Source organism: Mytilus californianus, unplaced genomic scaffold, assembly GCF_021869535.1.
Source record: "Mytilus californianus isolate M0D057914Y unplaced genomic scaffold, xbMytCali1.0.p SCAF_2, whole genome shotgun sequence".
Lineage (NCBI taxonomy): Eukaryota > Metazoa > Mollusca > Bivalvia > Mytilida > Mytilidae > Mytilus > Mytilus californianus.
The window spans coordinates 137816961-137843983 of NW_026262668.1; the positions used below are offsets into that span (position 1 = coordinate 137816961).

The following is a 27023-nucleotide window of genomic DNA, read 5'->3' on the forward strand; positions in this document are numbered from 1 at the left end:
TAGATATGCAATGATAATCAAAGGAATAATGATATAATTTGTAACACTGTAAAACATCATCGGAATAATACATACAGTTTGTCAAAAATTAGTGCATTTGTGTTTACAATGATAACTTATAAATATATATATAACTTTCACTTGATGAAATATTTTTCAAAGTGAAAACACAGAATATATATATATATATGCAAAGAAACAGCTGTGTAAAAAACAAAATATCTCTAGCTTTATGAATATATAACAATAAATTATAATATCGTGAAATTAGGGTAGATATGGAGTCTAAATTATGAACAATAAAAACGAATCATACTTTGCCAAACATGTGGTTTATATGATGATATTTTTAAGAATATAAGAAAAGGTGTGAGTCACAAAGCTGTTTTTTCAAGCTATAGGTTGTGCAAAATTGTGGTATGGATTATACATTAAAAGCCCTTTTGTGTGAATAGAAAGAAAACGAAAAGGTAGAATTTTAAAATGAAATAGGTCAAGATAGCTCTTATAAGCTTTAGACAATAAAAAAAAAATGGGGTTCACCGTAATCGATATCTTGCTACACACCAAAATAGGGAAAAGTGCTGTACATTCCTTTATATTTCAAAGTTATATCCCCTGATAAAAAGTTTTAAAATTTTGAATCGATGATAATATTTTCTTTTTTTGCCAAAAAGAGGTTACATAAGATAAGTAAATGATATGTAAAAGAAAATAACACAGATGAGTCAATTATGAATTATTTTTCTAAATCATAGATTGTCGTAAACAAATCCCTTTTTTGTCTTAAAAAACGGATTAACGGGTAAAAATATATATTTCCCATTCAAAATATATCAAGATGTATTTGTGTATTTAAAGCATAACAAGAGGTAACCTGGTTATTGGTAAAATATTGAAGATTATACTACTGTTGGATAGCAGGAAGACAATCTGTTTGTTCTCCTTTTTTTGTATCTTTATAACATTCCTATTTCCACGTTCATTCAACAATATCCTTCTATTTCAGTATTTAGCTCAGGACTTATAAAGTAGGTTTGTTTATCTATTCAACAAAGATTTTATTTTATCTCCTTTTATACGTGTGCTGATCTGAAATAAAAAATTTAAAAAAATATTCTACAGTTTATATTTGTCCTTCTTCCATTAGTGTGTCCGTGCTATGTTTATGCTTTTTGGGTTTAATATTTTCACTTTATAGAGGGGAGCATGGTAATATTTACTTTCAAATACTTTATTAAACATCTTCTCAAACCCCGATAGCCGTTACGTTTTTTTTTTTTTTATATGCAGCATATAAGTTAACGGGGGATCGAAATTTGATTAGAAAAGCTTTGTACCGTGTATTTCATTCATGAAAATAGATGCGAATGCTACATAGATGTAAAGTTCAAATAATGAGTTTACTATTGCAAAAATATATATTTAGGCCACCGCCATTCTTAAGGTTACTCGTTCTAATCTGCTCTAAAATATGGGATTGGGAAACTTCAAAATCATTTTTCGTATTATTTTTTACCATTTGATAATATTTATGTTCTATAATGACCTTTCAGTTCCTTTTTTACTTTTCATGACCAGCAAACATTTACAAGACTTATCACTGGATTTGAACTTACATGAACAACACGACGGGTGCCACATGTGGAGCAGGATCTCCTTACACTCTGGAGCATCTGAGATCACCCCAGTTTTTTATGGGTTTCGTGTTGCTCGGTATTTAGATTTCTATGTTGTGTTTTGTATACTGTTATTTGTATTTTGGTCTTTTTTCGTTTTTTTCCATGCCGTTGTCAGTTTATTTTCGACTTATGAGAGTGAATGTCTCTTTGGTATCTGTCGCCTCTCTTTTACTATACTAACTAACGATTTATCTGTTCGTTTGTGTTTTTGGTAATGTACATCAAAAACGCATTGTGTTGTTTATAATTTACAGTATAATCATTTTATAATTTGTATGATAACTTACTCCATCTCAATTGGACATTCTGAATAAATTGCCACAGAAAAATCGTTTTCATCCACTTCACTATCACAGTGAATAAGTAGTATATATGTTCCCGGGTAAACTGTGTAACATGTGTCTACAGAAGTTCCGAATTGGAAAGGGCCATCACCACCCTCAATGTCTTTCATAGCAATGCTAAAGTTGTCATTTAACCAGTCGTAATCAACCGGGAAAATATCTCCAGGAGCCTGAAAATTCAAGCATGTAATTATATCTCTTTAAAAACGTTAAAAATATTCACCTTTTAAATGTTAAACATAGTTTTCTGATACTTTTCTATGTAGAATTATATACTTAATGTTTGCTGATGTAAATTTATGAAGGACTTCTATGAGGGTACATTTCTTTGGAGCCACCAGAAGCTTGCTGTATGATATGAGAATTTCCTCTTTATTGTATCACATTTTCGAGGTGTTGATCGCATATTGACACCGTTCATTTTCTGTTTATGGTCTTATTTCATACCATTAATCACGGGTGTCTGTAGACCTATATACCTCATAAATAAACAATTTTCTTTAAAACATGCACCGGTGAACAAACCCGACCTCTTTCCTCGATTGTGACTCACCGATTTTGTACTTGCCACGATCATGTGGAACATGATCTGCTAACCCTTCCGGAGCATTTGAGATCACCCAGGTAGTCTGATTGGGTTTGTAAGCTCAGTTTAAAGTTTTCTATGTAGTGTTTTGTAGATTGTTGTTTCCGTTTTCATCGTTTTTCGGTTTAAGCCAAGGTCGGTTTTCTTCGACTTTTTGATTGTCCCTTTAGTGTTTTGTTTTTGTGTTTTTGACTCATTGATGAATACCATAAGTGTTACGGTCACCATCACGAATTGTTGAAATTTCGAAAATCGATTAAGAAGAGACATATCAAGGCAACAAATAAAAACCGAGGGAATCGCATGAACTCAAAAAGGAGCGAGACCGCATGCGTCGACAGGGTATGCGTCTCATGATGTGCATGCATCCCCCGCCATGCGAATTCATACTCAAGCACAGCATCCCCCGCCATGCGAATTCATACTCAAATATCACAATCGGGAAAAGAACACAATCGGTAGAAATACAGATCAGAAGTCTATATTGGTATCTTAAGATCAAGGTCACAAATATACTTTTAATTGGTCATTTTACAGTCTATGTTAATAAGTGTTTTCGATGCTTTATGTATATTTGGCATTCCAGATGTTCGATACCAATTTTCATAAAGAATAAAATATATATCTCTACTTGGAACAATTCAAAAGATACACTTACTTCAAACAATTTGATACCAAGTGCGAATCCATCATCTTTTTCTGGTTGCATAACTTCAACCCTAAATGTTTGTTCTGAAATAATTAGAGGTTAACATTAATAATTAACGCAAACGTGTTCATCATTTGATCTTCCTCAATAAAAAATATGTCATAGTATGCCATAATTTCATTGACATTTTATTAAGAAAAATAAATTACGAGTCCTGTGCAGACGAAACACACGTCTAGCAGACTACATTAAAAGCCTGTTATCTTGATGCGTTTTTTACAAAAGTTGTAAAACTATAGTTTTGCCGCTCATATAATAACTAGTTATAATCTAACTGTCTATTTTAATACTTGTAGCAGTTTGTTGGTCTATTTGTTAAGTATATATAAATATGATAAGAGTTTTACTAACCTTTAGTGAGTGTCGTTAGGCAAAGTGAGCGTTGCATGATATTTTTCCAGAGCCACTGTAATTGAGTGACTTTGATAAAACCACAACGATCACAATAATAAATGCATGAAATTATCAATAAAAAACAATGTTTATTTTTTTTTCTTTAACGCCATAATCATTTACCTTGACACACATTTCTTCTTACCGTCATTGACTGTCAGTAGATACTAAGGGTAATTTGCAAACTCTTCGCACGCTGTCTGTTCTTACCGTCATTGACTAACAGTAAATGCTAAGGGTTATTTGCATCCCTTTGCATACTTTCAGTTCTGACCATCATTGACTGTCAGTAGACACTAAGGATTATTTCCAACCCTTCGCACACTTTCTGTTCTTATCGTCATTGACGGACAGTAAATACTGAGGGTTATTTCAATCCCTTCGCACACTTTCTGTTCTAACCATCATTGACTGTCAGTATATACTTTGGGTTATTTCAATCCCTTTGCACACTTTATGTTCTTACCATCATTGACTGACAGTAAATACTGAGGGTTATTTGCATCCCTTCGCACACTTTCGGTTCTTACCGTCAATGACTGTCAGTAGATACTGAGAGTTATTTGCATCCCTTCGCACACTTTCCATTCTTACCATCATTGACTGTCAGTAGATACTGTGGGTTATTTCCATCCCTTCGTTTACTTTCTGTTCTTACCGTCATTGACTGTCAGTAGATACTGAGGGTTATTTGCATCCCTTCGCACACTTTCTGTCCATCACTGACTGACAGATACTGAGTGTTATTTACATCCTTTCACTCACTTTCTGTTCTTACCGTCATTGACTGACAGTAGATACTGAGGGTTATTTCTATCCTTTCGCACACTTTTTATTCTAACCGTCGTTCACTGACAGTAGAAACTCAGGGTTATTTGCACCTCTTCGCACGTCAGGAATATGACAGTTGTTGTCCATTCGTTTGATGTGTTTGTGCTTTTGATTTTGCCATTTGATAAGGGACTTTCCGTTTTGAATTTTCCTCGGAGTTCAGTATATTTGTGATTTAAAGCTATCTGTTCTTACCGTTATTGAATGTCAGTAGATACTGAGGGTTATTTTGCATCCCTTCGCACACTTTCTGTTCTTACCGTCATCGATTGACAGTAAGTACTGAGGGTTATTTGCATTCCTTCGCTTGCTTTTCATTCTTACCGTCATTGACTGACAGTAGATACTGAGGGTTATTTCCAACCCTTCGCACACTTTCTGTTCTAACCATCATTTACTGACAGTAGATACTAAGGATTATTTCCAACCCTTCGCACACCTTCTGTTCTAACCGTCATCGACTGACAGTAGATACTGAGGTTTTTTTGCATCCTTTCGCACACTTTCTGTTCTTACCATCATTGACTGTCAGTAAATACTGAGGGTTATTTGCATCCCTTCGCACACTTTCTGTTCTTACTCTTACCGTTATTGACTGTCAGTAGATACTGAGGATTATTTGCAAAATCGTCACACGCTATGGTTCCTCCAGCATTAAGACCACTTTGGAATGCACCAACTGAACATTTTGTACATTCTGAAAAGAAGTTTAATATCTCTATTAAAATTTGTATCAAACAACAAGAATGTCAATTTTAGCAGATAGTTGTCCTATGTTTCGTTGATTTTCTCAATTTATTGACTATAAGCACTTCATGGTTGTTTGGTTTTTTTTTCATAGTCTAATTGTACTTGTTTATAATTATTTTTCGTCCTTTGTACAACTCTGCCTCTATAGGTGCCCAACGTCTCAACACAAAATTGGTTTATGTGTTTGTTTGTATTAATGTATCTATCGATGGATAAGAGTGCAAAACTTAACATACTACTAATCTTTTTACATAACTATATTGTTTTGTGCTTTGTTTGCAAGGACAGCAACCAAGTATTGTTTGTTGATAAAATGTAAACAAATTAGGAATTTTGATGATGGATATTGTTTTAGTGTTTAACTCTGATTAGTATGTTGAGCTTGACCTTTCAGTCACATTTAAAACGTCACCAGTGTCTGAGCAGAAAGTTGATGAACCAGGGGTATGTCAAAGAACGTCTCGTCCTTTTTCTAAAAAAAGTTCATCGGAAGGTACCGAGACCTTGTTGATAAATATTCCGTATCAACTTCACAAATAATACATGATGGTCTTGAAGTATAGATTCTACGTACTGACGTTGTTTATCATCTTTACAACATGTTATATTGTTCTTTCATTTGTCTTTGTTCTATTATTAATATTACTTTTACTGTTTGGTTTGTTTTCTGTGATATCCATTTGACGTGGCTCGGTACTTATACATCCCGTCAATGTGTTTGTATTATCTTTCATTTTTGCTGGTGTGTTTTGTATATGCGACTTTTTGTGTTTCTTTGGTTCTTATAACGTGACTCTGTACTTTAAAAGATCCCGTCATTATGTTATTGTTCTATTATATGTCATTATGTTATTGTTCTATTATAAATTTGAAAATACTTTGAACGACAAACGAAAAATTTATTTTACTCGCGTAGTGGTAACTATATGTGGATTCTTAAAAATTCTAAAGAACTTCTGGACAATTTTAAATCTCGGTCTATTTCTGAAATTAATTCTAACATAACTTTTGATTTTTTAACCCTGTATACCAACATTCCCCATGTGAAATTATAAAATTGTTTTGAATAAACATTGAACGACAAAATTTCTTCTTATGTGACGTTTACATTTTCTGACGTCAGACACGCGAAGCAATGAATGTGGTTTTTAATATGATAGATGCTTTTGTGCTTTTTTGTAAATGAATGTTTGTTTTGATATTGTAACACAGTGATAACTGCTGTACCCATATTTTGACTATTTTATTTATTATGTCTGTTTTGTTCACGCATCGTTGTAAATATAACGGAATTTGATGAGACTGTCGTACAAGTGAGAGGTTTAGCGATATAAAACCAGGTTCAATCCACCATTTTCTACATTTGAAAATGCCTGTACCAAGTCAGGAATATGACAGTTGTTGTCCATTCGTTTGATGTGTTTTGTCATTTGATTTTGCCATGTGATTAGGGACTTTCCGATTGAATTTTCCTCGGAGTTCAGTATTTTTGTGATTTTACTTTTTGACAGTTGTCTTTCATAATCATCCTAAGAATTCTTTATGTTAAAGTATAATTCCAATATTTAGCATAACAACTTGTCCAAGGTATTTAATAAACACGTTTCTTTGATGATTTTAAAAACAACCAGTAATTACACTGCCAGTCGAATTGTATAATGAACGGGGAATTTGCTAATATACAACCAGGAGGTCTATATTAAGATTCGTCACTTGTAAGATATTGCAACGCGTGTTTGTAGTTGAGCATTGTGTTAACAATATGAGATATGTATGCATAAGAGATGATAAGAAGAGAGTTTTATTTTTTTATAAAGAGAATGATATATTTGGGATGATTTATTCTGTTTGAGTTACTGGCATCAAGATCGTTGTTGGCAAACCAAAACACTTCATATTGTAATATTAGTTGTGCGAGTACAAATCATATTAAAATGTTATTTTAGTGTATGTGAGTACAAAACCTACTATTACGTGATTTAAGTATTTGTGGGTACACAACTTACTGTTGCATTGTATATGATGCGAGAACAAAACTAACGATGACGTGATATTAGTTTGTATAAGTACAAAGTCTACTTTATTCTTATTTTACACTGTGTGAGTACAAGGCTGGCTGTAAAGGGATTTTTGAGTACAGACTTCCTATTAAGCACGAAGCTTACTGTATAACATGATTTGAGGTATATGCAAGTACAACGCTTTTTTTAATTTAATTTTATCATAGTTTATTCAGAAAATTACTTAAATAGATTAGATATCAGGCTAAACGCTTTCTTTGACGTGAATAAAGTATGTATGAGGACAAAAGTTACTTCACGTGATTTCAGTATATTTGAGTTCAATGCTCACCATAACGTGATTATGTTATGCGTGTAAAAAAGAATTTTTATAACGTGATTTTAGTTTGTGTGAGTGCAAACTTTCTATAAGGGGATTTTAGCATTTCTGAGTACAAAACTTATTTTACCATGATTTTAGTATGTGTGGGTACAAAACTTACGATTACATGATTTTAGTATGTGTGGGTACAAAACTTACTATAACGTGATTTTAGTATGTGTGGGTACAAAACTTACGATTACATGATTTTAGTATGTGTGGGTACAAAACTTACTATAACGTGATTTTAGTAAGTGTGGGTATAAAACTTACGATTACATGATTTTAGTATGTGTGGGTACAAAACTTACTATAACGTGATTTTAGTAAGTGTGGGTACAAAACTTACGATTACATGATTTTAGTATGTGTGGGTACAAAACTTACTATAACGTGATTTTAGTAAGTGTGGGTACAAAACTTACGATTACATGACTTTAGTATGTGTGGGTAAAAAACTTACTAAAACGTGAATTTGCGGCTGGTTCATCGCCATTTCTACCCTTTCCTGTCATTATAGTAATGTTGTCTACTTCACTGAAATTCAAAGATTGCTTTAATCAATAACACAAATGATAGGATATGAAACAAAGAGATGTGGTATGATTCCTAATAAGACAACTATCGAATGGAGTCCAAATGATGATTTTTTTCAAGAACTGTTTTCACCAATAACATAAAAGATAAGATGTTTATTTCACTAAAATTTAATGACTGTTCAAAACGTGAAAACTATACATGATGAATTGCATAGGTCCGCAGCGCTTTTCTTGATTTACGGTCATCAGTAATGCTCAAATAGGAATATATGAAAACCAATGATATATATATATAAGAACCGAAACAGTTGAAGAGCCAAATGACCGAAAAGAACCAAAAATAGTAGCCAGATTAATCTAAGGTCAAATTTGCCTCAGGGAGTTGAAACCTTAGTTTCTTAATTATTTATAAAGTTATAAACTGACAATTTTACAACAGTTTTAGAGCAGTATAAATAATGTCAGTACTGACGTACTGACTACTGAGTTGATGATATCCTCGGGAACTGATTGTTAACCAGCAGCGGTATCGACCCAGTGCTGTAAAAAAATGAAAACAGCACTAAAGAAATTTCATATGATTAAACATATAACATGACAGATAATGTACAAATCATTGAAATTCAATGAAAGTTTTAACCAATAACATTACAGATAGAGTGTCAATTCCAATTCCATTAAAAAAAATCCAGTGATCAGAAGGAAAACTAACACGTTACAAAGTAGACACAATTCTGTCTATGTTTACATACATTAAAAACAAAGAGACGAAGAGAGCATTGAATAAAATAAACAACTAACTAGCCAAAACTTTTATCGTGTGTTAATTTAAATTTGACGACATCTAGTTATGAAAAGGAGGAGGTTTGTGATAACATAATACTGGGTTGTTGAACTCCAATCGTCTGTGCATCTACCAAGCATAGCAATCTGGATCGTTACTCGTCTTTGTTTGTACGAGTATTCTGTCAAAGGTATCGAGTTTTGGTGGTTGGCTGGACAGGAGAAAAGCCAAAAGGAAACCTCAGTGTATAGACGGTACAAACAGCAGAAGATCCAATAAGATACCTCAGTGTATAGTTATGTACAGACAGGAGAAGGACAAATAAAAAACATCAGTGTATGGGAAGTTTCCTTGGACAGCATTGTCATGAGAAGAGCCACACATATACCTTATTATACAGAGATCACTGACAAGAGAAGAGTCAGAAAGATACTTTATAGTATGGACAGCATTGTCATAAGAAGAGCAACACATATATTTTACTGTACATACGTCACTGACAGAAGAAGAGCCACAAAGATTCTTTATTGTATGGACAGAGTTGGCATTAGAAGAGCCATACATATACATTAATGTACAAACCTCACTGACAGAAGAGCCACAAAAATACTTTATTTTATCGACTGCATTGCCATGAGAAGAGACACACATATACTTAACTGCACAAACGTCTACGACAGAAGAAGAGCAACAAATATACCTTATTGTATAGAAAACAATGACATGAAAATGTCTGAAAGTTACTTTATTAAATGAGGAGCATTGTCAGGAGAAGAGAACGTAAGATGCCTCACTGTATAGACAGTGATTGCTGAAATTCATTAAGGAAGACATCTTATTAAACAGAGATAACATCGGTGACGATATATGATATAGTTAAATTGTAACTCAGAAAAGACAAAATGAGTAAGTTTGAATTATGGCTTATCTTATTGGATTGAGCAAATAATTATATTTTAATTTGAACTTAATATGAAACCTACTGAGGATTTGACACAGGAGCGGCGGTAAAAAATCTGATCAGGAACTCTTTTTCATATCCAGCTTCCAATGTCGAGGGTATAGCAACATATGAACCTGGTTCAACAAGGAATCTGTATGTATTTTGTACATTCCCCATGTATATATTAGACTTGTCACCTAACAGTTCCAGGGAAACACAATGGTCGTTTTTGCTAAGAACCTAAAACAAAAAAAATATCGATGTCTTATACATTATTGGCAATGAATTGACATAACCTTTACATCAACTCTAACTGAGAAATTTCCAAATAGCTTCGTTGGATATATAGATACACGGTCACGTTCGATCTGATAATAGCCATTTATGAGAGAAGTCTGCACTATGATAGTCAACTGCAATCGAGTAATTTTAAAATAGATTGAAACAAAAGATACTTCTGATTATTTGTCTTATGCATTGAAAGATTATTACATGTGATGTTATGTTCTTTTCGTCCTATAACACTTTAAATATATTGTCCTGCCAAATATTTATTTATATTTCTCTAGATTAAACAAACAAATGGATGGTTAAGTGAATAAGCACACAATTATACTTTTCTAGCGTAGTTGACATTATGGTGAACACTAAAACACTTTATATGCATTGAGGACATAAAAAGGCAAATACCTTGAATAGATCACATCTGACTTCAGTGAATAGATCACATCTGACTTCAGTGAATAGATCACATCTGACTTCAGTGAATAGATCACATCTGACTTCAGTAAAATCATTCCTACTGTCTAATGTTCTTTGTACTATCTGAACAACAAGGGCAACTTTACCTTGAATAGATCACATCTGACTTCAGTAAAATCATTCCTACTGTCTAATGTTCTTTGTACTATCTGAACAACAAGGGCAACTTTACCTTGAATAGATCACATCTGACTTCAGTAAAATCATTCCTACTGTCTAATGTTCTTTGTACTATCTGAACAACAAGGGCAACTTTACCTTGAATAGATCACATCTGACTTCAGTAAAATCATTCCTACTGTCTAATGTTCTTTGTACTATCTGAACAACAAGGGCAACTTTACCTTCATCGTCCATTGCTACAGACAGAAATACATATACATGAACAATAAGACACTAAAAAATACGCTGCTAATTCTTATCTGAAGACAGAATTCTTTTAAAAGCATAAATAAGGTAATAATATATGTAGACATCCTTACGTCTTTAGATAGAGCCAACAATTTCGTTATACTGAACACATTTCATTCTGATAATTGATATAATAGATAAACTTCATCATCTTCATATAACTAATTCCAAGATCAAGATTTAAGGCGTATTAGTAAACACTGTTGCTGTGGGTGATACGTTTAAAATGAAAAAAATACCTTTATCCCCGAGTGTAACACAGTAACACGGATTCTTTGTTCGTTGTTCAGATCCGCCATTCTTTCCATCATGCCAGTTTCCATATATACATGTAACGTAGTCTGAAGGATAAAAGTAGTTGCGATAGAAAAAATATAAATTATTTGTTTTCACTTTCAAAGTGCATTTTACAGCTTATTCTACGGGATGTGTTTTGATCCTTGTTTAATGCCCCACAGTAACCTCTTATTGTTAGGCTTTATACCTGGTCTATGGGTAGTTGATTCATTGGCGATCATACCACATCTCCTTATTTCTCTAATGATTAAAAGAGACACACAAGAATGGATCAAATAGTATAATTCAAATCAATAACGACGGTCTGTACAATCTTAGCGAAACATTTATATGGAACTGATTCAACAGAAAAATTACGCTTGTCCTTTTAAAAATCCCTACCGTCAATATACGAATAAATAAAATGACACCAAGGAAATATACTTTTTGTTATATCTACAGATATAAATGTTTTACTGTTTCTGATTATCATTTAACTAAATACTACAAAAAACCACAATGCTTAAGCTTAATTGCACATTTTTGTGCAGTATGGCTGCCATTATCGACAAATGCATTACTTGAAATATGACAATACAAAACTGGATAATAAAGCATTCAACTATCGGATCTTTACTAAATACCCAAACAGATAAGAAGTTTGTTATTTTTCTAGAAAACGGTATGGACAAGAATATTTAGATGTGGTTACTTAAATGTTTCACAGTTTCATAGTTGTTATAAAGCCTGTTCAGAGAAAATAATTCCAAGTAACGAAAACAAACTTTCAAACTTTGCAAATTGAGTTTTACACATAATAGATCTTAGTTTAACCCCATTTGTATCATATTGTTAGCATTTGTAACCATAATGGCTGTTTTTGTAAAGAAATGCTGACCACTTTCAGAGTTCTTTCGTCAAATAGATTTAACATTTCCGGTTATTACTTTTAAATGATATCAATATGATAATGTCTTTTATAATTTTATATTGTTTATTTTTGTATATGCATAATGCATGTATATGGGTCATTTATTTTGTGCTGACTACGGCTCTGTTGTAAAAGGTTAGTTTATACTTGCGTTTTCTTACTTAACATATCAGGAAATCCATCTCTGTCAAAATCCGGTGTTAGATTACAAATGGTACAAGCTTCAAAGTATCGCAGAAAATCATTTATATCCATATAAAATTCTCCGTCGTCTTTTGAGGGGTGTGGAACACAATCTGATGGGGCAGAATTCCATTTAGGACTCCTAACAAAATTGCAACTTATCCAGTTAGAAAAATATGGTCATATGACATTTATTCTTTAGATCGTAGATTGATTGATTGATTGTTGGTTGTTTAACGTCCAGTGGCAAATATTTCATGCATATTCAGGACGAGAACAAGTTCACAATACATACAATAGGTAGGTTCTGTAATAGATTAAGGGATTAAGGTCGGAGAAATTTAGACTGCCACGGGAAATGAGGGTATATTGGATAGGGACAGAAATTTAGCCTTGCAACAGGTCACCTACGGACCCCTCAAAGAGTTGTTGCAAGGGTTCTTAACGTGCAAAGAGCGTGGCACTCTCTTTACACGAGGCATCGGATTTAACGTCCCCATTCTGACCGGACGTGGCTGCAAATTTGTACATCCCGCACAGCCAAACGGACGCCCCACTTTAGCACGGGTTTTACTGCCGGTCGGAGGAAGACCAATGGTGACCATACTTCTATTCCCCAGTCACCCTTGGGGGTTTAGATCGTAGAGTATACCGCACAGTTCAATAGCATTTTATACATAGTATCACAATACAAAACCAAAACCTGTAGAGATACATGCATCAACACTTTCAACTTTTCTTTTAAAATATTATAATTGAATGGTATCTTGCTGGCTGTGTTTGTGGTGTAAGAGTATACTTTGTGATAACAATTGTTGATTAATTCAACTATCGGTAGCGCAAATTTTACATAATAAAAATAGCTCCTGCTTTATGCGTTGTAAAGGTTCTTTAATGCACAAATCTATGAAAGATTTGCAACACCTAACATCGAACTTAATGTTCACATCATTATCAACAAATCTTAAAAAATGTTACATTTTTGAACAAGAAAAGAACAAAACTGTCAAATCTAAAGTATATTTGTGATGTCAATCAAATGCAGCTAAAACAAAATCACAATAATAAAATGATTAAATAAGATAATTCAAATTCTTAAATAATAAGTTAGTTTAACTTATAGAAAATTATGTATGAAAAAAGTAAAATAACAAATATACCGAACTCCAAGGTAAATTCAAATTGGAAAGTCGTTTATCAAATGGCAAAATCAAAAGCTCAAAGCCATCAAACGAATGGAAAACAACTGTCATACTGCTGACTTGGTACAGGCATTTCCTTATGTAGAACATGGTGGATTAAACCTGGTTTTAGAGCTGACTAAAGCTCACAAATTATTATTGAACTTTCGTTAAAAGAAAAATCAATTATCACTACGAAAATGTCAACATTGTGTTATAATCTTAATCACTATGAAAACAAACCAATATGTCAACAAAGAAAAACAAAATGGCGTATAGACAAAGCATATCAGCAAAAACGAAAGACAAGAATACATAAAACGACTACAGCAAAACAACACACTGGCGGGATGCACAAGTACCGAGCCACGCTATAAGGATATTACCAAAAATGGACTAAACAGTAAAGGTTAATAGTTTACAAAGACATATAAAAGAACACTATAACTCATAAATAAGATGATAAACAACGTCAGTACCTAGAATATATACTTCAAGACCTTTACATGAGTTTACATTATAAATCCGGAATATAGTTATGGTTAATAAGCTTTAAATGTATGTCAACACAAAAAAAATAATAAAATGATATAAACACTTTTGATAGTTTTTCGTATGTTTAAAAAAAGTTGAGTATGTTAAATTAAAACAAGAATATTGCAAAAAGCGCCAACAAATTGAAAGCAGTAAACTAAGAAAGAAAATACGAGCAAAATATTTCAAAAAAATATTTGTCAAAATTATATTTACTATTCAACGATATACAAAGTAAGTTATGAGTGCAAGTTTTAGGTGAAGTCCGAATTCCTTTTACTTCACAGGTTAATTTTGTTGATTTGCAAAATCCTTTTGTTTAAGCGAGGACTGAACAGCAAAATAAAGTTTTAAACCTTACATTCAACTTTAAGTAATCTGTAGGGACAATAATTGTTGAGAAAAAGGCTCTGCAAAATTCAAAGGTTTAAATGCGAATAAATAAATATTTGTGTAAGTATACGTTCTGTGCTTTAGCGATTACTACAATATTGAGTTCTCATCAATATTTACATTTCCCTTTATGAGAATAAAAGTTTGTTTGAGTCATACGAATTTCTGGGTATTCCCGGTTTAACAGGCCCCTTAACAGTAAAATTATAATGCTATGAATATGGATTCGTTACCAGTATAAACACGTGAGATAAATTATATCTTAAAGATTAATTTTGTTATTAATTGAAAAAAAAACCCCAATTGGTTATCAAATGTTTTAGAGTAATTGTGCACTTTGTTTTAACTTATCTAAAAATAAGTTAGCAGGCATTAAAGTTGTAGTTTTGTTGCAATGTCTATTAAAATTATCCCGTAAATGAAGTAGAGATTTTGTATCATCCATTAATTGCTTTTATACAACAAAATGAAATATATGTCAATATTATAATGATATAAATACATATGTACGAATATATGAAACATACTCGAGCGAAAGATGTTCGACCCCCCTTAACAACATGAAACAATATTTGGTATAATCGTTTTGAGGGAAAGGGAAAAACCAGTCTGTTCGAACATCGCTCCGTCGCCCCTTTTCCTTCATAATAAATGCATTGTTCGCGTCACCAGAAAGGAAATAAAAGTAATAAATACCTATCACTCCATGGACCGTTCCATTCACCATGGCCCCAGGGATTTCTTAATCTTAATAACTTGGCTTCACCTACCTTTAAATACAAAAACAACGTTACCATTTAGAAGTTTTAATTATTATTATTATTATTATTATAAGATAATATATGTATACATTTCATTTCTTTTTAAACATTCTTATTTTTTGTAATATAAAAATCAAACAAAAATTTGGAAATATTTGATCGTCTATTTTCAACCAATTGACTTTGCCTATTAATTAAGTGTTTCTGCACCAACATAAAAAGATGATATCCACGATTCAGGTTTACTAACAATTATTTTAATTTTTTAAATATTTCTCCTGGAAAACCACTTCGTGAAATGCTGTAAATAGTTGATATGATTGTGCTATAAAGTATAGCAGTCTAATTAGAAAAAAAGACCGCTTCGTTTTGCCTGTAAATGAAAATTAACTTACAATAAACGCTCCGTTCATGGAATAAGCGTGGCCTCCTACCAATCCACGTTTACCGTTATTCTTATCCTGCAAAACGATAGATGATCATATTTGATAACAGTATGTTTATGAACTGAACTTAATACTAAGTAAATGTTTCGTTGATTAGTTGTTATTCGCGCAAACGTTTTTTTTTTCTTCAATAGTATTTGTTCTAGATTGCCTATGAGACATCTTTTTGATATTTGTTCTAGATTGCCTATTAGACATTTTTAGCATTTGTTTAAGATTACCTATGCTATATTTGCGTTATATTTGTTCCAGATTGCATATGAGAAATTTTTATAATATTTGATCTAGATTGCCTATGTGACATTTTTCTACTGTTTGTTATAGGTTGCATTTGAAACATTTTTTATAATATTCGTTTCAGATTGCCTATAAAAAAGTAGAATAACAAAAATACGGAACTCCAAGAAAAATTCAAAACGGAAAGTCAGTCCTTTAACAAATAGCCAAATCAAAAGCTCAAACACATTAAACAAATGGAAAACATCGGCCATATTCCTGACTTGGTACAGGCATTTCCTTATGTACCAAGTCAGGAATATGAGAGTTGTTTTCCATTCGTTTGATGTGTTTGAGCTTTTGATTTTGCCATTTGATAAGATACTTTCCGATTTTCCTTAGAGTTATAATTGCAGTCTTTAACAAAGGTCAAATCCTTTATTGAATATTCACCGTAAACGGCCCCAGTATCACAATATTTGAAACAATTCAAAAGAGAAAAAAGCCTTAAGATCGATTGCAATGGTTGCGTATACATACAGTAAATCAATGTATCATGAAGGCGCTTTTTAACAGCTAGAGAACACGTCCATGTTTACATTACATAGTAAGCCGACCTAATCAATATCGATTTCAACAATCTCTCCTCCCCCACACAAAACCTAACTCTATAAATTAATTTGTGTGTGTCATAGAGTTGTGTTGTCACTGATGTATACTCATATCTCATTTTATTTATAGGTGTAACCGTTTGAAATCGATTAAGAATTTTCTTGGATGTTTTCAAGAATTATGAATTAAAAAATAAAATATTCAATATATTACACAAAGTAATATGTCTTTAAACTCAATTTTTCTGAGATATTCAATGTTTGATTTCCATACCGGAACAATACATCCGACCATAGTAGTAGGGCACTGGAAGGCATTGTATAACCTTTGGAATAATCGTTTGGGAGAAATCTTTTTCTCCGTGAAGTCGATCCTCTCCGCAACTCCTCCTGTTAAGTTCATATAGGAATCAGCTGTTAATCCTTCAGTTATTTCTTCGTAAGATCCATATAATCTGTTAATATTTACAATTTAAAACTGTAGAAATTCACATATAGCTTTTTGAACAGAGAAGCAACGGCAATGTTTGATAATTTTTTTATTTGAATGACAATATAGGTGTACACTGTCAGTCAGATTCTATTGAAAAGATAAACACAAAAAGACGGTTACATCAAGCAGTACCTGTTTTGATACATCTGGGGGAAAATATGAATACTAGTTAAAGGAAATGTTGGAGACGTTAATGAGACAGCAATCAAACGACATACACACTCCAAAAGACAAAAGGGGAACATACAGCAATAAACAGGTATCGATACAATATGTCAGAATATATGCAGTGTCACTTGCTGTTAAATATATGGCATTAAAAAATAGTCGGAGAGTTAAAATAATAATAAAGAAAAACTTTAAAGGCAGAGTCAAATCGTTTTATGAGTCAGACTTATCGAGAGGGTCCTAAGTTTCCAAATCAATTTCACACTTTGTACTATATACTCCATTGACCAAATCCATGTGATCCAGGAATAGCGCATGAGAGAGATTATAACATTTCATAACTCTGTCAATGCTCATTGCTTACAAATAATCTATATGTTTACAACTAATACTAAAACAATTATAAAAACATGCTTTATGAGGCTTTATTTTTGGCGTAAGTTGAGAAAAAAACCTTTTAACTTACTTTGCAAAAGCCTTTTCCAGGAGAGCCACCCACATCTCATTTGGGTCTGTTGCAGAGTGAGCCCCAGCTATATTTGTTTCATACACAACTGGTAGGAAGTCATCTATATAGGTATCATTCCAAACACCAAATCTCCAGAACCGACAGTGAAATATCCCATCATAATCATCCGAACCTATTTTGTAAGCATCCACCGGTATTACCTGTAATATAAAAGAAGAAAATTATTTTATTGATACCCTCTTGTTGTAGTATTGCTTTGAGACTGTTAGAATAGCCATGGCGATACTTTATTTTCAAGACTTTTTGGTTTGGACGATAACGGATGAGGGTTGTTCAGAAACACGTGTTATGAGTACGAAAATCATATCATACGTTTTGGTACACTTTTGTCACGATTTATAATTTTCCTGATAAACAACGTTAGTCTTGAAGAAAAATTGGCAAGCATATTCTATCACGGTCATTTTATGAGGAAGAACAACTAAAATTATAACTTCAAACGTTTTTCGGACGCCATCATGAATTGGTTGATCTTTACCGTTTTCTTGATTTCTGAATTTACTAGACATATTAACTCATAGATGCCATGTATTCGTTAAATGTCCATTTGAAATCGTTACCGGTTTTGTCATCATCCGGACTTGACAATTAGTATTTGATATGACTGTGTGATTATTTGTGCATGGATACAAAGAGAAGTGATATACCTGGTCTCACTCCGTTTAGCTCTCATGAGATTCTACTTGAAAACACCGAAATTTGAATAAAAATAAGTATATTTACTCTAATCAAATAATACCAGTATCGATTCGCTGGCTGTTGGGTGGGACCTTCGTGGCCTAAATCAGGTGTTTGCTTTAGATACAAATGTTGCTCAAATCTATCAATCACTGTACATAAATCGCAAAAATTGCACACATAGAAAAACTAAAACCGTCTATAGTCATCTATTGTCTTTGTTTAATAAATCTTCATGATAAATTTACATACAACATGTTTCATTCAAGTGGTACTAATAAAGTAACAATATTGAATGTGTGGATAATATCCCTGGAGACCAATAATCAACTAGCAGCGATACCGCGCCAATGGAAGTGGAAATATATAATACCAACTTCTGTACATGAAGCAGATACGCGTTTATTTAATAAACACTACATTGGAACGCTCGAGAAGGGCAAACTTTCTATACTAAACAATTTCTCTATTTTCGTATTCGGTTTTGAGCTTTCGTTGTTGAAACCTTTTAGTTATGATTATTCCTACTTACTCTTCGTAGCAATCTTGGTTTGTCTGCAAGGTTTGCTACCATAGCCATAAACCAGCAAGTGCCTACTTCTCCTTGTCCAATGTCAAATCTAGTTGCTCCATCTGAAAATAGAACAGGTTCTTCTGCGACTTCCTGTAAAAACAATGTTTCAATATTATATTTTAAGGTTTAAGAAATAGGAATTTTGCAAATATTGCCTTTTCATTTTTTGTTCTGATACAGATATTTGGATTGAGCAATTAATAATGATTTTGTTTCTAAAGCCGAAATAGCGGCTTTTCATTGGTGTTAGTAGTTTTTCATTGAAAATGAATAACACTCAATATCGGTTAACTTGTGTTTATTGCTTGCTGTGTCATAAAAGTAAACATCAAATACACACTCATTCATAAACACCCATACTCCCTATACAAGATAAATCAAGGAATGAATATAAATGTATTCAAATTAATTTATTACCCAAATTAAATCACTTCAGAAATGCATGTTGTGCCTCATTATACATATATGATATAAACTATTCAATAGATAGAAATGGAATATGTTAACAATGGATACACACCATAGGTCTTTTCCATTCCAAATCTGATCTATTGGGAAAAGCAACATCAACAGTGAATTTGTAATCAGTATACAGATCTCCGTCAGGATGAGGAGGTTCCTGTGTGGGAAAATCTGCAGACAATGTCCGAAAATCTAAGAACAGTTCGTATGTTCCAATGTCTGTTGGTACATACTCGGCTACCGTGAAGTCTGGCAGTCCAGGCAACATCATATCGTCAGTATTGTTAGAGTCAACTATCTTTTTGGTATTACTGCTTTTAACTCCAACTGGGCCATTTTTGTCGCCACTTTTGGGTTTGGTAGCCACGATTTGCACAGGTGGTGATTTATACTTAAAGAAAGGTACATTTAGTTAGTACAATGTAATAGAACGTCAGCATGTCAGTCTCTTTTGTGCTTTTAATAAGCAACTCATTTCTAAAATCAATGACAAACTTGTTTTCAGCTTAAAAAATAATTGTTAACTTCCTACGTTTCTAATATACCCGTTAACCCATCGTACACATGTAATTGCGTTCATGTATTAAATCACGGTATTGCTATGCTTGGGCATCAAACTTGTATCAATATTCCTGTGATTTGGATATACTCATAATAAAACAAATTGTTGTTTAAAATAAGAAAAGGTTTAGAGGTAAAAATACAGACTAATGCATTGGTTTTTAAACTTGAAGTTTAACTAACGTTTGTGCACATCTATTCTCCCTTAAGTTTCACTACTGATTGTGTCGGTCTAATATTTATTGTAGGTAAAAAGTAAGAAAATACTAGTAGTCATCGACTTTCAAATCAGCCTGGTAATCAATGTGTATTTGTGGACTGATAGTCATCGACTGTCTAATCGACTATCAGTCCCCGAGGGTATCATCAGCTCAGTAGGGGACCTCGGTAGCCGAGTGGTCTAAGTAGTTACTACTGTAATCACTAGCCAGTCAACACTGAGGTTGTGAGTTCGAACCCCGCTCCACTCGACTTCAATCTTAATTGACTAGGATTGTCAGTTTTTCTATCGAAGGTCGGTGGTTTTCTCCGGGCACTCCGGCTTCTTCCACCAATAAAAACTAGCCGCCACGAAATAGCCCAAAAGCGGTGCTTAAAAGTGGCGTTAAAACACCAAAAATCAAATCAAATCAGCTCAGTAGTCAGTACTTCGGAATATTTTGAAATTATTAGAAACTAAGATTTCAACTCCCTCCGGCAAAGTTGACCTTAGATGGATTTGGCTATTTTTTTTAGGTCTTTTGAGGTAATATAGCTCTTCAACTGTTTAGGTTCTTATACATCCTTCGCTTTCAAATATCCGGCTTTGAGCGTTCCTGGTGAAGGTAAATCTAGAAAAAAGCGCTTCGGACACATGAAATTTATAACGTGTTGTTTTCATTTTTTACAGCACTGGGTCGACATCTCTGCTGGTGGACTATCAGTCCCCGAGGGTATCATCAGCTCAGTAGTCAGTACTTCGGTACTGATATGATTTGTAACAAACCTTTCTAAAATTGTCCGTTAATAAATTTTGAAATTATTAGAAACTAAGGTTTCAACTCCTTCAGGCAAAGTTTACCTTAGATGGATGTGGCAATTTTTTTTAGGTCTTTTGGGGTAATATAGCTCTTCAACTGTTTAGGTTCTTATACATCCTTGGCTTCCAAATATCCGGCTTTGAGCGTTCCTGATGAAGATAAATCCAGAAAAGCGTTTCGGATGCATGAAATTTATAACGTGTTGTTTTCATTTTTTACAGCACTGGGGCGATACCTCTCCTGGTGGACTATCAGTCCACGAGGGTATCATCAGCTCAGTAGTCAGTACTTTGGTACTGACATTATTTGTAACAAACCTTTCTTAAATTGTCCGTTAATAAATTTTGAAATTATTAGAAACTAAGGTTTCAACTCCCTCAGGCAAAGTTGACCTTATATGGATTTGGCTATTTTTGTTTAGGTCTTTTGGGGTAATATAGCTCTTTAACTGTTTAAGTTCTTATACATCCTTGGCTTCCAAATATCCGGCTTTGAGCGTCCTGATGAAGGTAAATCCAGAAAAGCGCTTCGGGCGCTGAAATTTGTAACGTTTCGTTTTCATTTTTTTTCTTTTTATTTTTTGCACGGGGAAACTAAATCTAGAGGTGTTGTTATTTTGTTTAACAGTTCAGAAGACTATAAATAAAAGGAAAACATAGCAGATAAAAACGATAGGTATCTCATTCTAACTGTTGAAATTGATAACTTAGATTTTGTTTTTGTAAATTAAAATGCACCCACCAAAAATTTTGAAAAAGAATAAATTGAATATTTCGAAAACCTTATTATATGTATGTAAATTGTAATTTTATCATCATTCATGATATCTCATAAAAAAGAGTTTCAAGTCTGTTCCTAAAAACATATAGGTTGTCAAGCAAAAAGGATATTTTTTTTTAATTCAAGAGTTATTTCTGTGATAAATAGAGATGTAGGTATACGTCAATGTGAGAGCAACCAAACGACCAAATTTAGCAAAGCATAAATAAACAAAAATTCAACAATTTAAAAACTAAATCGCCGAGAATCTATACAAGACGAAAACATCTTCTTTAGAGCTTATTTGATTCCCAAAAAGACAAAAGTATAAAACACTGACAAGGTATTTGGAACATATGTTATAAAACGTGGTTGAGGTAAACTAATTTATAGTACTCAACTACCTTTTTTTATTATAATATTAGATAAAAAAAGTATCACGGGAAAAGAAAGAGCTAATGTTTGTACTAAGAGGCACAAAACTAAATAAATCAAGAAATATACCGGAAGATACTGGGACCTTTTTTTATTTACCTCGAATTGTGGTGGTACTTTGTTTAATGTAGGTTGTTGTTCTGGTTGATAATCCTGTTGAGAATGTGTTTGTTGTTGGCTCCATATGTGTCGTGTTTGTTGTTGGCTCCATATGTGTCGTTCAATCCTAAAAGTTTGCTGTCCATGTTGTCCAAGTGATGTATACTGATTTCCACTATCAGAAGAAGCAGCACAACCCATTATTGTTCCCTTTTTTTATTTTCTAAAAACAGATAAAACACAGCCTTTGAATTCCTGATTGTTGTATATAAATATTGTTGATATTTGAATGATTTGAACTGATCACAAATGATAAAGATTACACATTGTACAAACAAAACTTCAATGGTTATTGGAGGTCTACAAATCTAGAATATAAAACTAGTTTAAAACAAGAAAGAGACAATGATGGTATTTCTAGTTCACAAACTAGAACAAAAGTAAATTATAGTTAACAGAAGGCACAAATGAATCATAACCAAAGTAACAGCTACATGTTCCCGATTGATTGTTTGATTGGTTGGTTGATTAATGGTTCCGATAGAAACCTAGTAACAGCTACATGTTCCCGATTGATTGATTGATTGGTTGATTAATGGTTCCGATAGAAACCTAGTAACAGCTACATGTTCCCGATTGATTGATTGATTAGTTGATTAATGGTTCCGCTACACAATGTAGGATAAGGAAAACCAATGTTTTGAGGAACACAATATCAATAAAATCGTGTGAAATTAAGGGTTGACGAAAGAAAAAATAGAAAAAAGAAAACGGGTGTAACACAATAAATCTCCTTGTGGCGACTATTTTCATTTCAAAGAAAGAAAAAAAATCTAAATTTAACAATATTTCTTTTGAAATATTTATTCTGCAAACACAACTGTTTAAAGAAATATTGACATATAAGTAAACCAAGTAGACAGCAACCTAACAGATAAATTCGACCAAAATGACAGTCTTATCATCCAACATTCAGTGGAAGACAGATGTACACACCATAAAACATTAAAAAAAAAACAACGTTGGATGTGATTGACTCCTTTATAGATCGAGAAAACAGGGTTTATTCATTAGTTGGGATTGAAGCGTTCAGAAACTGCGAGTAAGTAAGTAACAAAAAACCTACAAAAAACAAAACAAACTGAAGTTCTCGAAAAGAGGCGTTCCTTTCGTTATTTTTATATTTAACAGACTGATATCAATCTCAAAGTACTTTTCTTTTAACAATGAAATCATTATATTGGTGTCAATTAAGTCTGTAACCGATACCTTGATTATTTTCAAAACAAACCGGTACGTATCTACGGAATATCACAAAATCGTCTCAGGAGTTAGTAAGCCTTTTTTTGAGCGACCCTCGCACTTAGTGATGTAACTTCAGTTCAATTCCGTTTTCTTTTCTGAACTATGCTACTAATTACCTTATAGAGAAATTGTGTCAAGATTGATAAGGGCTCCATTTGTGAATTTAATAGCTTTCTTTTCAACTTTTATTTATTTTTTGTGAATTGTTTTTCCAAAAAGTTTCATAAGTTGTCGGCAGGGGATTAACTTTTCGACAATCAAATAGTTAATAGTACAGATTCAGTGTTTCACTTGTTTTCTATCAAGGATCGTTTTACTATTTTTTCATAGTCTTTCATAAACTTCAACGGAACACTAATTGTGAGTACTTTGTGTCTGTTTTCTTTATATAAGTTCCGTTTTTGTGCTTCGTGCCGATCTAATGATTCAAGCAATTTCAAACTGATTTTTACCGTTTGTTGTTAAATTGTTTGTTAATCTACTGTCCCAGGTTAGGAAAGGATTTATTTTCCATCAATACTTTAAAAAATGGAAATATACGGAATGTTCCCATTCCACATTGTTCACTGCAGTGTGTATTTCTGACTGAAGGGTCCCTTATATATTGTTTATGTACTCCGACCCTTTAAAAGAGGGCATCTCAAGTCTGACCTATATAATTTTCTTTGCACGAAAGGCATGGTGCACAATATAGCGTGTTGCACAGTTCATTCGTGCATTCACCTCAAAATTTTTAAATGTCACAGAGTCTCCTTCGTCAATATATTTGTATGTTCCACACCGACAATCTCTATATCTTTCTACTTCCGCATTGGAGTATATTTCCATTTTAAAAAGTTTTTATGGAAAATAAATCTTTTCCGAACAGCTAAAGACGAATACTTCATTTGGAAATTCAAGCCAAAACTAAACCGAAAGTAAAGGTAAAACGCTGCTGACGCGACGTCACAACCAAATTGGCGCTACGTTACTACACAGTAACGTTCATAAACTGTCTGAATATGACGATATAACGACTGAAAGCGCTAACAGTTATAACCATGTACTTATTTGTGTTAGTTCGTTATTTATATTTCAAATATACATAACTGTACCAAGAAACTTTTCATTTTCGAATATAGTATATATATATATAATACAATAACGATACATACAAGCCATATTGATATCCATACATACATTACATATATTCCTGTATGGTGTTGTTTTTAAAGAGTGAACCCTCTGTCTTTATATCCAATAAACCACATCGCATGATAGATAAAAAAAGAATAACCACAGCTTTCTTTCAATAACAGAATTGACTATGAACTATTTACATATACCACTTAGCAATTACAAAATGTTTGTCAATAATAGATATTTACTATTTACTTGTTCATTATAAACTTTGTTTAGAAATTTTACTGGTATTTAAAAAAGAAGACAGAATCGAAAAACGATCAATCATTTAGGTCTTCTATGTAACTCTGACATTGACACTCATGGTTGCTTTATTCTAAAAATAATTGAAAGATCGTGTTTCTGTTATGATCAGGTATATATAATATACCCGTATATAAAACAACAAAGACATAGACAAAAGCAAACCATTTCTTTCTAATGACATAACATATATGTTTTATAAGAATTCGTACTTTTTTTTTTGGCTGACAACAAGCGGAACATTCCAAAATAAGATAGATTGTATTTCCCAATAAAATTCAACATACATATCAGCACGTGCTTCCGTGACAATGTCACAACAATGCATAGGAAAACAAACATAAGTCGTAATGTCACGGTTGTAGCATAAAAAAATTTAATTATGAGAATTTTATGCTTCTTTTTGTTATTTTATAGGGTTGTAAAAGCGTTGATCGTGCGCACAGTTATAGTATGAAATGCGGAGTACAAAATGTGCCTTGGTTATTGCTTTTACACCCAAATAAGATTACAAAAAGAAGCATTCAATTCTTAAATAATAACAGATTTAAAATGCTCGAACGTCAGCAAAATTGGTACTTTTAATGTTAAATTGATGAAATCAAGCTTAGCGTGCTTAGCATACTGGTATAAATATCATGCCGTCATACACTCTAATATCAACAGATATATATATACTTAAGAGAAGATATCATCGACGAGAAACAATTTAGATTTGCGAGAATTCAACGCACTACTTGTATTTCAAATCGTGTATCGATTATTTGATTAAGGGATTCAAACTGATAAATTGAAAAACAAAAATCTACTGTTGTCAACGGTTAACCAATTTTAAAACTGGTTAACCATCGGAAGGACCGAATATCGAATACCAAAAACGCTAACCGGTTAACCGAACCTTTTTCAATTTCAATAGATTCGATATAACTGTATATTGCAGTCATTATATTCGAATTTTTAAATAATCGTCTTGCTACTTAATTTGACAAATCATTGTCCAGTATATTGATAGCTTTTTAATTACCGTGAAAACATTCCAATTTTACAAAATTAATTAGCACAAAGACATCTGGTCTATCAGCTTGAGTAAACATAATTATCATACATATATTTTGAACAATTATAAGCTGATTAAATTTTACTACTTACTTCATTATTTCACTTTTAATATTGCGTAAATATGCCACCTCAATCGTCCAAGGCTTTCTCATAATTTAAACGAAATCCCGACTCAAAAACGGGGAAATGCAAATTATGTGAATGGAATGAACATATTCTGTGAGGTACGAGTTACACGCTTAATCGTCTCAAACTAGAATACCCAACAGAATTTTTATACTTTGTCTATTCGCCGAGTTAAAAAAGATTTTCATCTTCTCAATCTGAAGTTATTACAAACAGTGCTGAAGATATAGTTGTATTGGATTATTAAAAAAGAACTTCACCAGGAATTCTAAAAGCCAAGCCTTATCATTGCTAACAATAAACATCAATTCATCGTATCACGAAGCCGTGCATTTAACCCCGCCACATTCTGCGTGTGCCTGTCTCAAGTCAGGAGCCTGTATTACAGTGGATGTCATTTGTTGCTGTAAACTTACATCATATTTGTTTTTCGTACATAAATCAGACCGTTAGTCTTCTCGTTTGAAATATTCTACATTTGTCATTTTGGGGGCTTTTTATAGCTGTCTATGCTGTATGGGTTTTACCCATTGTCATAACGGTGATCTAAAGTTGTTAGCTTCTATGTCATTTGGTCTCTGGTGGAGAGTTACCTCATTGGCAGTCATACCACATCTTCATATTTTTATATTTGTAGAGTACTGTAGACAAAGATTTTAACAATCAACTTAGCTTCCAGTTAA

The 27023-nt window shown here is 32.8% G+C and overlaps 1 protein-coding gene across 1 annotated transcript; it reads right to left on the reverse strand.

Moving 5' to 3' along the window:
* Positions 1-19: 19 nt before the first annotated feature.
* LOC127731189 (calpain-A-like) lies at positions 20-25111 on the reverse strand. Its single transcript, XM_052240138.1, has 17 exons — positions 24910-25111; positions 22426-22648; positions 19611-19943; positions 19049-19180; positions 17776-17978; positions 16923-17103; positions 15771-15836; positions 15311-15384; positions 12485-12648; positions 11356-11457; positions 10964-11064; positions 9984-10183; positions 8141-8214; positions 5132-5242; positions 3271-3344; positions 1970-2196; positions 20-1092 (listed from the first exon to the last, which is right to left on the reverse strand). The coding sequence occupies exons 2-17, from the start codon at positions 22624-22626 to the stop codon at positions 1077-1079; spliced, it is 2259 nt and encodes a 752-aa protein (XP_052096098.1). The 5' UTR covers positions 22627-22648; positions 24910-25111; the 3' UTR covers positions 20-1076.
* Positions 25112-27023: the final 1912 nt, after the last annotated feature.

Bases quoted from the DNA above. Each gene is read 5' to 3' on its own strand.
- LOC127731189 (XM_052240138.1), bottom strand. From the start codon at position 22,626: ATGGGTTGTGCTGCTTCTTCTGATAGTGGAAATCAGTATACATCACTT. The intron at 11,458-12,484 runs GTAAGAAAACGC...TTTATCCTTCAG, and splicing joins TGGATTTCCTGATATGTTAA to ACTACGTTACATGTATATAT. The intron at 3,345-5,131 runs GTAAGAGTAAGA...TAATTATTTCAG, and splicing joins TCTACTGACAGTCAATAACG to AACAAACATTTAGGGTTGAA.